We start from the raw sequence: 13187 nt of genomic DNA, 5'->3' as shown, positions 1-13187 counted from the left end.
GCCCTCGCTGCCGTGCCCAGCCAGCGCCTGCCTTGCGCTCGCTGCCACCCACCCTGCCAGCTGCTGCCTCCGCCATCACGGCTGCAGCAGAGCCTTTTGCTGGGCAGGAGGGTGAAAATGCAGCCCCGCTGTCACAGGCTCGGGGAAAGGAGAGACTCTGGGACAATGGAGCGACCGAGCCTCCATGGACACACCATCCCTCCTTCCTGGTCCCATTTTTCATGGCACTTTAAACCAGGAGCATGGGATGTTCTGCGTGCATCTGGCCCTCAGATGGCAGCTTGTATCTGTTAGCTAGCCAAGCGGCCAGATGTTTCGGGGAGGGAAGGAACACCACCAGATGTTGCTCTGCAGATTGCTGTGAACATGCTGCATGGTTGACAACACAGGCACAGCAGAGCCATGAGTGCCACTGACAGGCAGCCCGTTGCCTTCAACAGGCAGGGAGGGATGCGGGGCTGGGAAAGCTCCGGGGTCCCACTGTCCTGGTCGCAGCCTGCTGCCTCTCCTCCAGCCCAGAGCTGGATCCACTCACGTGGAGAAAGCAGTGCTGCTTGGAAAACCGTCCAGGTCTGGTGAGAACTAGGACTACAGAGAGCTTTTCCTCTTTCCCAGGAGGTGCCAACAAGCAAATGCTGGACCAGACATTGGTTTTTCTTTTGCCCTTTGTTTTGCTTTCACAGGTCCCACCTGGTCCATCGCGTCGCTGTGCAGCTGCTGCCTGGGAGAGTCTCATGGGAAGTGGCTACAGGTCCTGTTCAGCTGGGACTGAACTGGGACATGTATTTGCTGGCTAGGAAAACACAAGGTATACAGCACAATGAGCCAAAACCTGCCCTGCCTCTACCAAGGTTTAAGACATGTTGATTAAAGCCTGAATGAGAAACACTTTCCTTCCCGGGCTGGAGTGTGAGCACGCCTTCTGGTTTCCATCAGACCCAATAATGAACCTCCCAGGCAGGGATGAAGCCAGGCAGCATTTCTGTGTCACACAGGATCCTTGTTTCCAGGGAGAACATTTTCCAGCCCCAGAAAGCTCCCTGGGGAGCAAGTGAGAGCCTGGAAGAGAAGCAGGGATACGCACAGCCCTGTTTGCAGTCTCTCCCTAGTTAGCTCACTCTTCATTATCCTTCTCTACCCTTTTAATTTCTCTCTAAACTCAACCAGCTATTGCTGTTCAAACTGAAATAATTAATTGGAACAAAATTGCCACTGTAGGAGAAAAGAATGATTAAACCCATCCAGCGGACAATGGGGCAATCATAGCCTAAGCATCTAATTACAGGGTTAGAGAGTGTGGATGCAGGGATAATAACAGAGCCTTTTGTAAACTGTGTGGCTGGATGAGCTGGGAGGAGGGTCTGTGCTTGACTTCACTCCAGGTTTAGTGCATGATTCCTGGAGTAAAGATACAAATGCAAGAATAAAAGATCATCAGGGAGTGAATACCCACAAAGGTCTGCTGGAGAAACAAGAGCAGCGGGAAGCACAAACACCTCCCCGCGCAGCTCCACGTCTGCCGTACGCATGGGAGTTACTCAAGGTGTGAGCCGTTGTGGGATGCCCGGGGAGATCAGTCACCAAGACTCTTATTTGTAGGAGCACAAATAATGGTGTCTTTAACTGAGTAAATTATTAAAGCACATTGCACACCTGTGTGCATACATGTATCCTTGTACAGAGGGTCACTCGTTAAGAGATACCACCAGGAATCACACAGTCAGGAGGTCCAGATGGAGCACAGCAGCCCAGCCAGCCCATGATCATCACCAGGGCTTGTGCCAAAAGGCATGTGCTCTCCAAAACCTGGAGGCATCCCCCACAATTGCTCTGTGAGAGCCAGCTGCAGGAGATGGGGGTTTGCCCTCCCTGGTAACACAGCCCGAGCACTTCTGGATGCATCCCTACGATCCCGTTGGGTGACAGCGAGGAGAAGCATTGCCAGCAAGGCTTTCCCAAGCAGGTTTTCCTTTCTTCATTTACGGCTTTTGTAAGCATTTGCATCCTGCCTGGTTTGGACACCACCAGCAAAGACTCGTATTCCTACTGATATCATATCCTGCTGTTCAGTAAGCGTGGTTTGGGTGAACCAGGACCAGCAAGGCACGTCTCAGCCAGAGGTAGGGCAAAGCAGGACCGTGGCAGCTGGAGATGCTCTAACACGCGAAGATAGTGAGAAACAAACAAGTGCTCTGGGATTTTCTCTGCTGTCTCTGCAGGAAAGGGTGCTTATTGGTCTGGGAGACCTCCCTGCAGAGCAGCTGGACAAGTGCCGGGGTGGGGAAAAGGAGGTTAGCGTTGTAATGGGACTGCCACGGGTTTACAGACAAGGAACAAACAGAGCTGCAAAAGAAGGGAACAGGAACCCCTGCAATATCGCATGGGTGATGGGATGCACACGTGAGTCCTGGCCTGCGGGCACACCCGAGCCCTGCACTCTTCCCGACATCCCCACCTCGTACAGCTCCATGCCGACCCCAGCACATCAGCTGCGGAGCGGAGGTCACCTCCTCCTGTCCCTGCTGAAATGTGGGGCGATGGAGAGTTCAACAAGCCACCTTGCTGGCCCGAAGTAAATGCCACCAACCATCTCGAGATGGTCAAAGCAGCAGGAAAACCAAAGTGAAATCCTTTGTTTGGAGTTGCTGTGCCCTGCCAGGCTCCCATGGGAGCTCAGTGACCACCGTGGCTCCCCCTCCCCGCACTCCTTCCTGTCCTCCCCACTCACATTAAAACACATTTAGCAGCCAATCAGGGACCTGTGACTTCCCTTAATAAAGACATTTTTCATCTCCCCAATCTCAATGAGAGCGAGTTTAAAGTGGTGTGAAATTGCAAACGGTCACGGTGCGCTAGTGGCGGAGGCTTCCCCAGGTATCCCAGCAAATGGAGTTCCAGCTGCCCAAAGCATATAAATCTTGAGCAACTCTGAGTCACTTTGAGTAATAGTTCATTTTCTGATTTATTTTTGACTGTGACCGGAGCTTCTAAAAGGCATTTTCAGTGATGGGCTTGTCCCAGGGGGAGGGGGGTCAGTCCCAAGTAATAAATGTAGAATAAAGGAGGCTCCTCTCTGGCTTATGGCTGAATCCCTGGAGCAGGACCATCTCGGGAAGGTTTCACTTCATGCTGAGTTCCCTGCTGCCTTCCAGGCAGAGCTGGGGGATCATCTTCACCATGACCCAAGCACCGTGCTCTGACACAGGGCAGGGCACACACGTCCGTCCAAACACAGCACAGGTCCCCCAGCCGGGGAAGGGCTCCCGGTTGCATTATTTCCCTCCTGGTGAGTCCAGGTGTCAGGGAAGAGGTGTAGTGCTCAGAAACACAGCACAAGCTACTTCAGAGACCTGATGAGAAACGCAAATGCTGCTTTTCTCTGCAGATGACGCTGTGCCCCTAATTGGGAGAGGCTCTTGTGGCTGCGCAGACAGTGCCCTTGGGGGTTTCCTCTGCACCCCACGGCCGCTTCCACGTGGGTCAGCACAGCCCCGCTCCCTGTGCGTGGGGCAAGGGTCTCACCTCGGGGCTCAGTCCCACTTGCACCGGCCACCCCGGCCAGAAGGAAGAGGGAAGCCCCGGGGCCATGCTGCTGATGGAAACCCCTGGAGCGGTGCGGCCCCGAGCAGCCGTGGGCATCGAGAGCCCAGGGCTGCGGCACCACCATCGCCTGCGCCTGCCCTTGGCTGCTGGAGAGGGGGGATTCACACTCCTCATAGCTCCAGCACAAACAAATAAATACGCAGCAGGACCTGAAGAGAGAGCTCGTCGGTAATGAGCCTGGCTACTGTGTCCCAGCCTGTCCTCATTGTGCCTAATTTATAGCTGACTCTGCTCCATTTCCCCGCCATGCCGGTGGGCTGTCGCGTTGCTGCTGGGGCAGCTGCCGGTAGCTGCGGCACGGTGCCACCGCACTTCTCCCGGGCTTCCCGCACTCCCTGCCCCTGTCGGGAGGGGACGGGTGCGGCAGCTGTGGCGTGGGACCAGCACGGGCAGCTTTCGGCGGTGCCAGGCGATCCCACCATCCCACACATGCTACGCCTTCGCTGCCATCTCATTACAGCCACACTTAGGTATGTTCCTGCACGCCAGCGCACACGATAGCAAACCTTTCCTAGGATGCAAAAAATGCGGGCACCATTCCCAGAGCTGCTGGTAGGGTCTCTTCCCATCTCCCACGTGGGATCAGTGATCCCAGCTAACACACAGTTTTGCCAGCACAACAGCGGCTGTGTGGGGCTGGGAAGCATGGGGAGCTGGAGCCTGATGGCACAGTCGGAATGACGGCTGCGGAGAGCTGCAGACGGACAGCACTTCTGGAGATCTGTAACAGTGATCTGGCAGGGATTGCACGCGTCAGGCTGGGTGCCAACTGCAACCATTGGCATAATTAAATCAAGGTCTTGCACAGCCGAACAGCCGCAGCCGACCCGTTGTGTCTGTGCCGCTCTCTGCCTTTGTATGAAACCGTGCAGCAAAACATCCCCTTGCTGCTGCTTCGGTTCCGAGCCAGCCCACGGCAGGGCCCTGCCGCTCTCCTGCACAGGGCGGCCGGCCAGGGACGCAGTGACTGGGGTCTCTGCCTCCCCGAGGGTCCACCAAAGCACTGCGAAAGCTTTGGGTTACACCCCGGGGTGCAAGAAGACCACTCTGGAAATATCAGAAACCTTAGCAGGATCACATACCTGCTTCCCTCTGCAGGCAGGGATGCAAGGGGACCACCTGGAGCAGCTTCTGCCCACCTTATTTTCGATGGCTTTGATCCTGCACCCTGCCAGCTGGCTGTCCTCCGTCCCCCAAGGCACGCAAGTCACCCCCTTCCAGCGAGACAGTAAAACCGCGCAGAAATGGGCTCCCCCAGCCTGCCGGCTGGCCCAGCACTGACAACTGCCCTGAGCCCCAGGCTGGGTGCTTGCAGGCCCCCCGGTCAATGGAGCTGCAATTCAGCCCTTGCCTCTGCAAGAAGGGCTCCCAGATGCTCTCAGAGGGGTTAGTGAGGCTCCAGAGGAGCCAAAACTACCCTCCCTCAGTTCCTGCCATTCCCACTGAAGGAATAACTTGATGGGAAAATTGCAACTCAAGATCTTGAAGCATCACTGGGAGGACAGGACAATACCCCATCACCGACATGATTGTTTGTGTGACTGCCAGGGCTAAATTACGTGAAAAAGCAAAGAAACAAACCCTTGCAATCAAACTTGTGACAAGAAGGAAAAAAATGGCCAGAGTAAAATCAATGTACATGCAATCAAGCAGCAACCATTCAGGAAGAAAAAGCAGCTGCCTTACTGTTCAAAGTCTTCTTGCACCAGAGGGTGGAAGGCCTCTTCTTGGCACTTAAAGGACGATGACTCTTCTTTGACCTTTATGGAAACAAAAGACAGAAGAGGATTCAGCTCCGCTGTGATGCCGGGAGCAGAGCTCTGAGAGCGAGAGGCAGAAAACAAGGCACAGGTTCCTCTTGCCCCGTGGGAAGCCCAGCAGAGCTCGGCTCCAGCCGGGCAGCGCTGCGCTTTGCAGAGGTTTGGTGATGCTGAGCTGGGGAACCGCGGGCTTCCCAGGTCCCAGTGCTGGCTATGACATGGCAAGGGACACAGTTTGCTGGCTGGCAGGGGGGATGAAGCCTCGATGCCGAGCAAACATGCCCAGAGAGCTGGGGAGGCTGCTGCTTTTGTCAAAAATCTGTGTTTCTGTGAATATTTTCTCCCTGCAGCAAAGCTACAAACACTTTGTCCTGTCTTCTCACTGTGCAGACTGACAACAGCTTGTCACGATACCGCCTGTGACAGGTTAAAACCACGCTGTGAACCCGAGCCCTGCAGGTGTTGTAGGCCAGCGGCGCGGGATCACACTCGGCATGGTTTAGCTCCCATACTTTGAGCTTGTAAAAGGAAAATAAAAATGAGTTACAGGAACGACTTCATTGATACACTTTTTAAGAAGTTCAGTGAGAGCAGACGAGTCTCTGTGATTTATTTTAAGTGTAATTCATCCTTGCAGTGCTAAAAGCGAGCCCAGCACGGTGCTGGGCTCCGCGACGCCGGCAGGATCCAGCCCGGGCGGTGTGATCCTGACTGCCCCCGCGTGCGGTGGGGTCCGGGCAGCCCTGGGCAGGATTCCCACTGGGGCCCCTCCGGCCCGTTCAGCATCTCCCTGCTCGTCCTGCCACCGCTAAGGGTTTGCCTGGTCCCCGGGAGCTGACGCTGCAGCCCGGCAGCCCGCTCCGGCAGCATCTCAGGGGGCAGCCGCGGCCAGGAGAGCCCCGGCAGCGGCCGTCCCTTCCCGGGACCAACCGCCCTGCGACCGTGGCCGGAGGCAGCCCCGCTTTCCTCTCCCCCGCTGCCTCGTGGCTCCCTGGCACGTGAAGTGCAGCGTATGGAATTGTATTTTTCCCCTGAACGCTCTGGAAGAGAAGGAACGAGACCGAGCCCAAGCTACAGATTTTGCTGCCTGCTCTCTGAGCCAGCCACCTCCATCCAAGAACAAACACAGCAACAGAACAGGCCTGCAACTGTAATATATACAGCCTAATTAATCACATTACTCATGAAAATATATTGGTATAATTAATAACACAAGGCATCTATATTGGCCTCTGTGGCGCAGCAAATTATGAGGCAGTAATACTTGGACGTGTTGACCTGGATTTCATACATAATCCATCAAGCCGTTCCCGCCAGATCGGGTCTCCAGAGACATGAACAATACAAAAATGATAATTAAACAAAAGCAAGATGGACAGCAATAGTGTCACATTAATCACTCCCAATATTGCAGGGAAGGGATGGGACACCCTGATTTTGTTGTCCTGCGTATTCTTACACTTTTCTCAGTGCAGGTTTTGGTATTTTAATAGGCCTAGAAGGGGCTCTATTGCTGCTCATTACTTGTAAGAACATATTACGGTTTGGTGAGTGAAAGCATATTGCAGTGTCGTTATCCAGGAGCAGCAGGGAGGAGAGGCTGCAGCTTCCCGCAAGGATTGAGGGAATGGGTGACACGTGGGGACAGGGCGGCCACCGGTGAGGGCAATCCTTAAAGCAAAGGGAAGAGAGACCAGCTCAGGGAGAGAAGGGAGAGCGAAGCGCTGGGTTGAGGGAGGAAGGAGGCAGCCAGACATGCGTCCTCAGGGTCTGTGCCAGAGCCAGAGGTATTCCCTAAGTCACCAGGGGTGAGCCAGGAGAGGAGTGACCGCATGCCACCCGAAACTGCAGGTAATGCAAGGCAACGCGCAGGACTAGTTAAACCCAGCCCTCCTCCTTGGATGCCGTTGCGCTGCCCATGAGCGCAGCCTGGCCGGTGCGCTGTGACGGCAGAGGGGAAAATCCAGCTGCCGCAGCTGGGAAACTTCATAAAAGGGACAACAGCGGTCAAAGGGAAAGAAAAGAAGATGCTGAGGGAAGGCCAGTGAGCACCTCTTGGAGCAGCAGCGCAGACGGACCATGTCGTGCGCAGGAGGGTGCTGCGGAGCAGGGACGGGCAGGGACGGGCAGCAGGAGCGATGCGAGGCTGGGGAAAGCACCTGGGTGAGGGCTGGAGACCGGCGTGTGCCTGATGGGGAGGTGACAGGGACAGGCCAGGGCAGAGACGCACAGCAAAGCACAGCGGAGGCAGCCGGAGGAGCTCTCCATTGACCCTCTCCTGGCAAAGGGGACGCAGGGTTTCCTGCTAACCCCCCCGAAGGGCAGGGGGCTGCTCCCAGCACACAGCTCACCCCGTGCATCTCATTCCCCACTCCCCACGTCGAACATATTTATGCAACCAGACTCCACCACTGATGCTGCAAGTGCCACCTGAAGTCCTCGTTACAGACACATATATTCTCTGTTAATGTAATTTCCCCCATCCTGCTGCAGACAAGCCATCCCCATCGAGGCGCTCCCAGCCGCAGTGATGCCACCTGCCAGCCGGAGCTGACTCCTGCCCTGTGTCCATGTGTGGACCAAGAAGAGTGAACACCGAAATAAAGGGCCCCCTAGTATCAGAAGAGGAGCACGGCTGAGCAGAGTCCTGCTTCAGTGGCTGGAAACAGCAGTTAGTAATTACGAGAGTAATGCAGGCAGGGATGCGAGCCCCTGCTGAGCCACGGGGGCCGTTCGTCAGGCCAATCTGTTTGACCGCCTTGTACCGACTTTCACTGATGGCTTCGGTTCAACAGCAGCACAGCAGCCAGGATAATACATGCCTTTCGTATGGGAAAAGTGCTGGGGGGAATCCTTGTGCCCTGACATAACCATGATGTTTTGAAAGTAGCATGTGTTAATAACAACAGCAGTCTTGAACAGTTAGATTCAGCTTTTTACAATTATCTCATAAATTGTAGCTAATTTATGCTCTCTAAACCCAGAGAAATAAGCAGCATGGCCTGCTGGAGGACTGGAGCATGGGCAAGCTCCGCAGCTGCCCAAGGCCACAGAAGGAGGTCGTCTCAAGAGTCGTTCAAGTGGAGCCTGAATTCAAACCCCATCATCATCTCGATCTTTCATATGTGTCTTTCCTGGCCTCACATCGGCCTTGCAACACTTTCACTCCGCCAGGAAATTACCTGGGGGGTGAAGTTTGCACCCAAAGCTGCATCGCAGCGGTAAGTGCTGCAGAACAGACCCGATGCTGCCCTGAGCTCCCACCTGCAGCCCGCTGCATCGGCAGCCGCGGGGCACGCAGCCCACCAGTGCTGCTCGGGGACCGCAGGGCTCTGTCCGCTTGACGCCTGCTCCCTGCACAGCCGCGGTCGTGCTTTATCCAAAAGGAACTGGATTTCAGCCATGCTGCACCTGGTACCGTAGCTTACCACAACAGGTTTCCAGAGCTGAATGCATCTCCTTTGGAGAGGTCCTCAAACACATTTCTTTGACTTTATATTTCATTACTGTTATCAGTTCTTGAAAGACAAATGCATGTTCAGAAGGAACCCTTTGATGAGAGGTATTGGATAAGGTATGAGGGATGGAGTTGGCTATTAAGTGAATCTGGATTTAGTATCCCATTAGTGAGATTGTATTTAGCAGTGGTAAGTAAAAGGTTTGTGGGAGAGACAAAAAAATTTTCAATAAAAAAGGGGAAACCTCCAGTCAAAACAAAACAAAAAATAATGAGTTTGCTTAATTCAAGTATGACAGCAAGGAGGTCTGCATTTGCAGGATGGAGAGTTAGTGCATGGTCCCCCAAGGCTATACCTGGGCTTGGGAGGGCTCCCATCAAAGCTTCACCTACTAAATTAGTTTAATCATGTCTGTCATTAGTCATCTTTGTTCGAGCCCTCATTTGGAGGCCATTTAAAGGGGATTAGAGAAAATCTCCTCTCTTTATTCCCATACAATAGTGATTAACTCTCAAGACTCACAAGGCATTTTCATATTGATGGAAAGAAGCAAAATGAACTCATAACCACAAAAGCCAGCGCCCTCCACCACGAACCAGGACTCAAAGCCAGCATTAGAGGAGGAATTATTGGGATGGCACCTGGGGTGCTAATTGATACACAGGGGAGCCACCAGTAGAGAGTTGAAGATAGAGGGCTCGGAGGAGTGCCGGTGCAGTTCAGCATGACTGTAAATGATGTCGGGCAAGAGCTGCGCTCTGCAGGGCAGCCGTGCCAGGCAGCTGCTTTCCCAGCTGGTGCCCACCTGGCCCCCGTGCCCGGCCCCGACTCGCGCCGGGGGGAGAGTTTTGGGAAATGCCCGGCTGTCCCCTGGAAAGGGCCACCATGGCATCACCCGCTTCCAGTAGCTGCCTGCTCAGCCCTTTGCTGCCTGTTTGAGCACCTGCGCTTGTGCGGGGGTGTGTATGGATGAAAACTGTTCTTGCTGGAAAGCCGAAAAGACAGTAAACACATTTTTTTCAAAAAAATCTGATAAACAGAAAGATATGCAAAAATATAATTCAGGATGAATCTGACTGCAGGTATTCTAAAATCCATCGAGCACTTTGAATTACACAGAGGAAAGCCTTTTGCTGGAGATGCAGTTTGTGTTTTTCCAACAAGTGGGAAGTTCTGCAAAGGAATCCTTTCCCTGCGGAGGGACTCATCTCCCCAGAGGCCCCTGCCAGCAGGGAGGGCACTCAGCAGATATTTTCTAACAACACAACCCGTAACAAAATGTTCAGAAGCAAATCAGGTACTGGGAAAGGCAGCAGGCCGTCAGGACACGGACACTACGAGCCAGGGCAAGAGGCATCTTGCCCAGGCTGGTTCCTTTTCTCGCCCTTTGGTTCTGCCGCGGCAGCACGTGTGCGTGGTTGAGCTGTGCCAGCAGGCAGCTGCCTGCTGCGGTCCCGCGCCCTGCTCGCCAGCTCTCCTCGCTGCCCGCATCAACCATTCCTGCCCTGCAAAGCCAACCCGGCTCTGCCTGCACCTGACCGATCCGAGCCCGGCAGCATCTCTGCTGCCCAGAGCTGGGCTCTCCTACCTCCTCCCTTTAACCAAAGAAACACCGCTGACACCAACAGCCTTTAACATTATTTACAGAACCTCTGTCATAAAGTGTGTTTGCCCCTTTGCCCCTTGCCACGGTGCCCTCGGGACCCCCCAGGCTCCAGCTGAGCTTGTGCCGGCATCTCCAGCACGGTAGAGCCCCGGCTGCGGAGCAGCAATCCCTTCCTCCGGCGGAGAGGAATGTGCAGCGCTGCAAGCAGCCCTGCACACAGAAGGGACCCTTGTTTAGAAAGCTCATTAATCTTTAACAGAGCGTTTGGGTTAATTTGAAAGGTTACTCACCCGTCAGTGTGAAGGGATCCCAATGGGAACGCTCCTCCAGCAAGCACCGCAGCCTTCGTGGGAAAGAGAGATGGGCAAATGAAACCCTCTTACAAGAGTACGGTGCCACTTGCATCCTTTGCCCTGAAACGGGGAGCGGCCGGCAGCGTGCCCGGCACACCGGGCAGGGGAGCATCCTGCTGCCCCGCAGCCAGACCCCGCTGGACTGAGAGAAAACACCCCCGGCTTTCGATACCTCCTCCCGGGGCGGGATACTGACCTTGCCTTGGCTCCGCTCCAGCGGCAAGCGAGCAGCACGGGGCCCTCGGCGTAGCGCAGAACAAGGGGCGCATGGTGGGGGACACGGAGGCGACGGCGGCTCGCTCAGCGATGCTGCCGCCGGCTCTTCCCCACGAGCGAGCAGCCGGCGGCGGCGACGGGGCTCCCTGGCAGCACCGCGGCTCCCCAGGCTGCCGGCAGCAGCTCCGCCGGCTTTCTGCCTGCGCTAGCCCTCACCATCGCGCAGCCCGGCCGTCCTGGCACGCTGCGGTGGCCGCTCGCTAAACATATCTCAAATAAAAGCGACCGCCCGTGCCTGCGTTTGAGCTGCTTTTCTGACTTGGGCGACAGCTCCGGTTTTGGATTTAGCATCTACTGAGACAAGTCCTCGGTGCATTCTGTGTTAAATAACTAAGGTTAATTTGATTTGATGCACCACTTCATTATCATAAACAGCTCACAGTATGTCAGTCCTCTGTAATTACAGTTTCCTACAGCCAGCATCTTGTTCATTTTCCGTCATCGATGGTGCTTCCCTATGATCACCTCACAGCTAAGCACTTCTGCCTGAACTTCCCCAAACAGTAATTAGGTGTCATTTATTCTGTAGCTGACGGTTATACTAATTTACAAAAATAGGGGCAAGGATATTAAATTTACTTTTCATTACAGCCACGTTTGCCTCTGATGATTGGGATGAGGCTGCATGTGCAGGAGGGCAGGTGGGGGGGAGAAGGGATGTTCGGAGAGAAAGATGCTTCTGGCGGGGGGATGCTGCGACCGGGGGCTCCCGGGCTTTGCTGCTGCCACGTGGGCACCCAAGAGCCCCGGGGAGCCGCGGCACCGGCGGGTCAGGCTCAGCAGTCCCTGCAGAGAAGCAGAGGGCAAAGCACGGTGCCAATCACCGCACCCGGGCTGGTGGGCTCCCAGGTGGGATTTCTGCCAACTCGGTGAAGCGGCGCGACTCCTGCCCACGCTCCCAGCTGCCAGGGAGGGAGGTGCTTTGCCACCAACGATGGCACGAGAGCAGGCGCAGAGCACAGCCAGTGTGCCAGCACGTAGCAAATTAAATATGCAAAGCCACAATCAACGCCCTCCTCCCACTTGGCCCCTTTTGGCCACTGGTCCCTTTTCCAAGGTGGGCGCTGCCAGACCGATGGCAGCAGCACCCGCCTGTCAGTGGGCGCTCACAGGGGATTTCACTTCCCCCAAAAACCCCACAGTCCTGTGAACAAACCTGCCTCCCTACTGTCCCTCGCTGGCATCCCCATGGACCCCTGGCCGTGGGCCCTTCCTCTCCTGGCAAATTTGGATATCGGCCCCTGACCACGGCATCTTGCGAGGAGCATCTCCCTCAGAGGCAGCACTGGGCAGGCAAAACGGCATTTTCCATTGAAGCCCCCGTCCCTGGGGAGGTCGTGGTGCTGCAGTACGCGCTGCTCCCAGTGCAGAAGCCCGGGACCACCAGCCTCCTGTGTTCATGGCTGCGCAGTGACCACGCTCGGGGGCACCCCAAAACTCCTCCAGCCGCTTCCCCAGCTGTGGCAGCTGCGGTCACTCAGCCCTGCACCAAAGCCTTCATCCCAGCAAGACTTCCCAGCCGGCTCCGCTCTGCACCGACCCACATCCCAGGCAGGCACAGAGCCAGCCAGGGGCACGGGAGCCTCCCGAGGGCTGGGGTCTGCTGGGGAACACCAGTGGCCCCTGCACCCCTAATGCAGCACCTCCAGCACTAACGACTGCAGCGGTAATTGCATGAGATGGCTTGGCACTGGGCCCTGCCACGTGGAGCCGGCACGCAGCAGTGGGATGTTTGACCACGACAGTGTTTTACAGGCAACACAGTTCAGTTTAGTTATTGCACCCTCACTGCAGCATGAGCCTTCCCGAGACACGGCGATTTACGCCGGTGTGTGCCAGGGGTGAATCAGCCGCTCGCCTCCATTTGGGTGCCTGCAGCAGTGACCCCACGTAGATAGATAAGCCAGGGCTGAAGCCAGCTGGTGTTTTACGTGGTATTAAAAAGCCATCCCAGATAAGGGACTTGAAGCGCTGTGGCGTGACCCCACAGCAGGGTCAGGGCTGCCACCGCTGAGAGTAGCTGTAGCTGGGTGGTCGTCCTCCCCCTCGGCTGCATCTTCCCATCAGAGTAAAGAAACAGCTGGGAGCCAGCGATGAGGATGGGCACTCCAGCCTCCTGCTGCGAGCCCTG

General features: G+C 55.6%; 1 protein-coding gene across 2 annotated transcripts in view; it reads right to left on the bottom strand.

The window, feature by feature from the left end:
* TNRC6A (trinucleotide repeat containing adaptor 6A) overlaps positions 1–13187 on the bottom strand; it is a 104183-nt gene that overhangs the window by 72917 nt on the left and 18079 nt on the right. For both annotated transcript variants that reach the window (XM_069810570.1, XM_069810571.1), the window contains exon 4: positions 5290–5363. In XM_069810570.1, coding sequence (XP_069666671.1) covers positions 5290–5363 — 74 coding nt within the window. The remainder of the gene's footprint in view (positions 1–5289; positions 5364–13187) is intronic.

Source organism: Haliaeetus albicilla, chromosome 22 (genome assembly GCF_947461875.1).
Source record: "Haliaeetus albicilla chromosome 22, bHalAlb1.1, whole genome shotgun sequence".
In the NCBI taxonomy this organism is placed as follows: domain Eukaryota; kingdom Metazoa; phylum Chordata; class Aves; order Accipitriformes; family Accipitridae; genus Haliaeetus; species Haliaeetus albicilla.
This window is presented reverse-complemented; position numbering and strand designations above follow the sequence as displayed.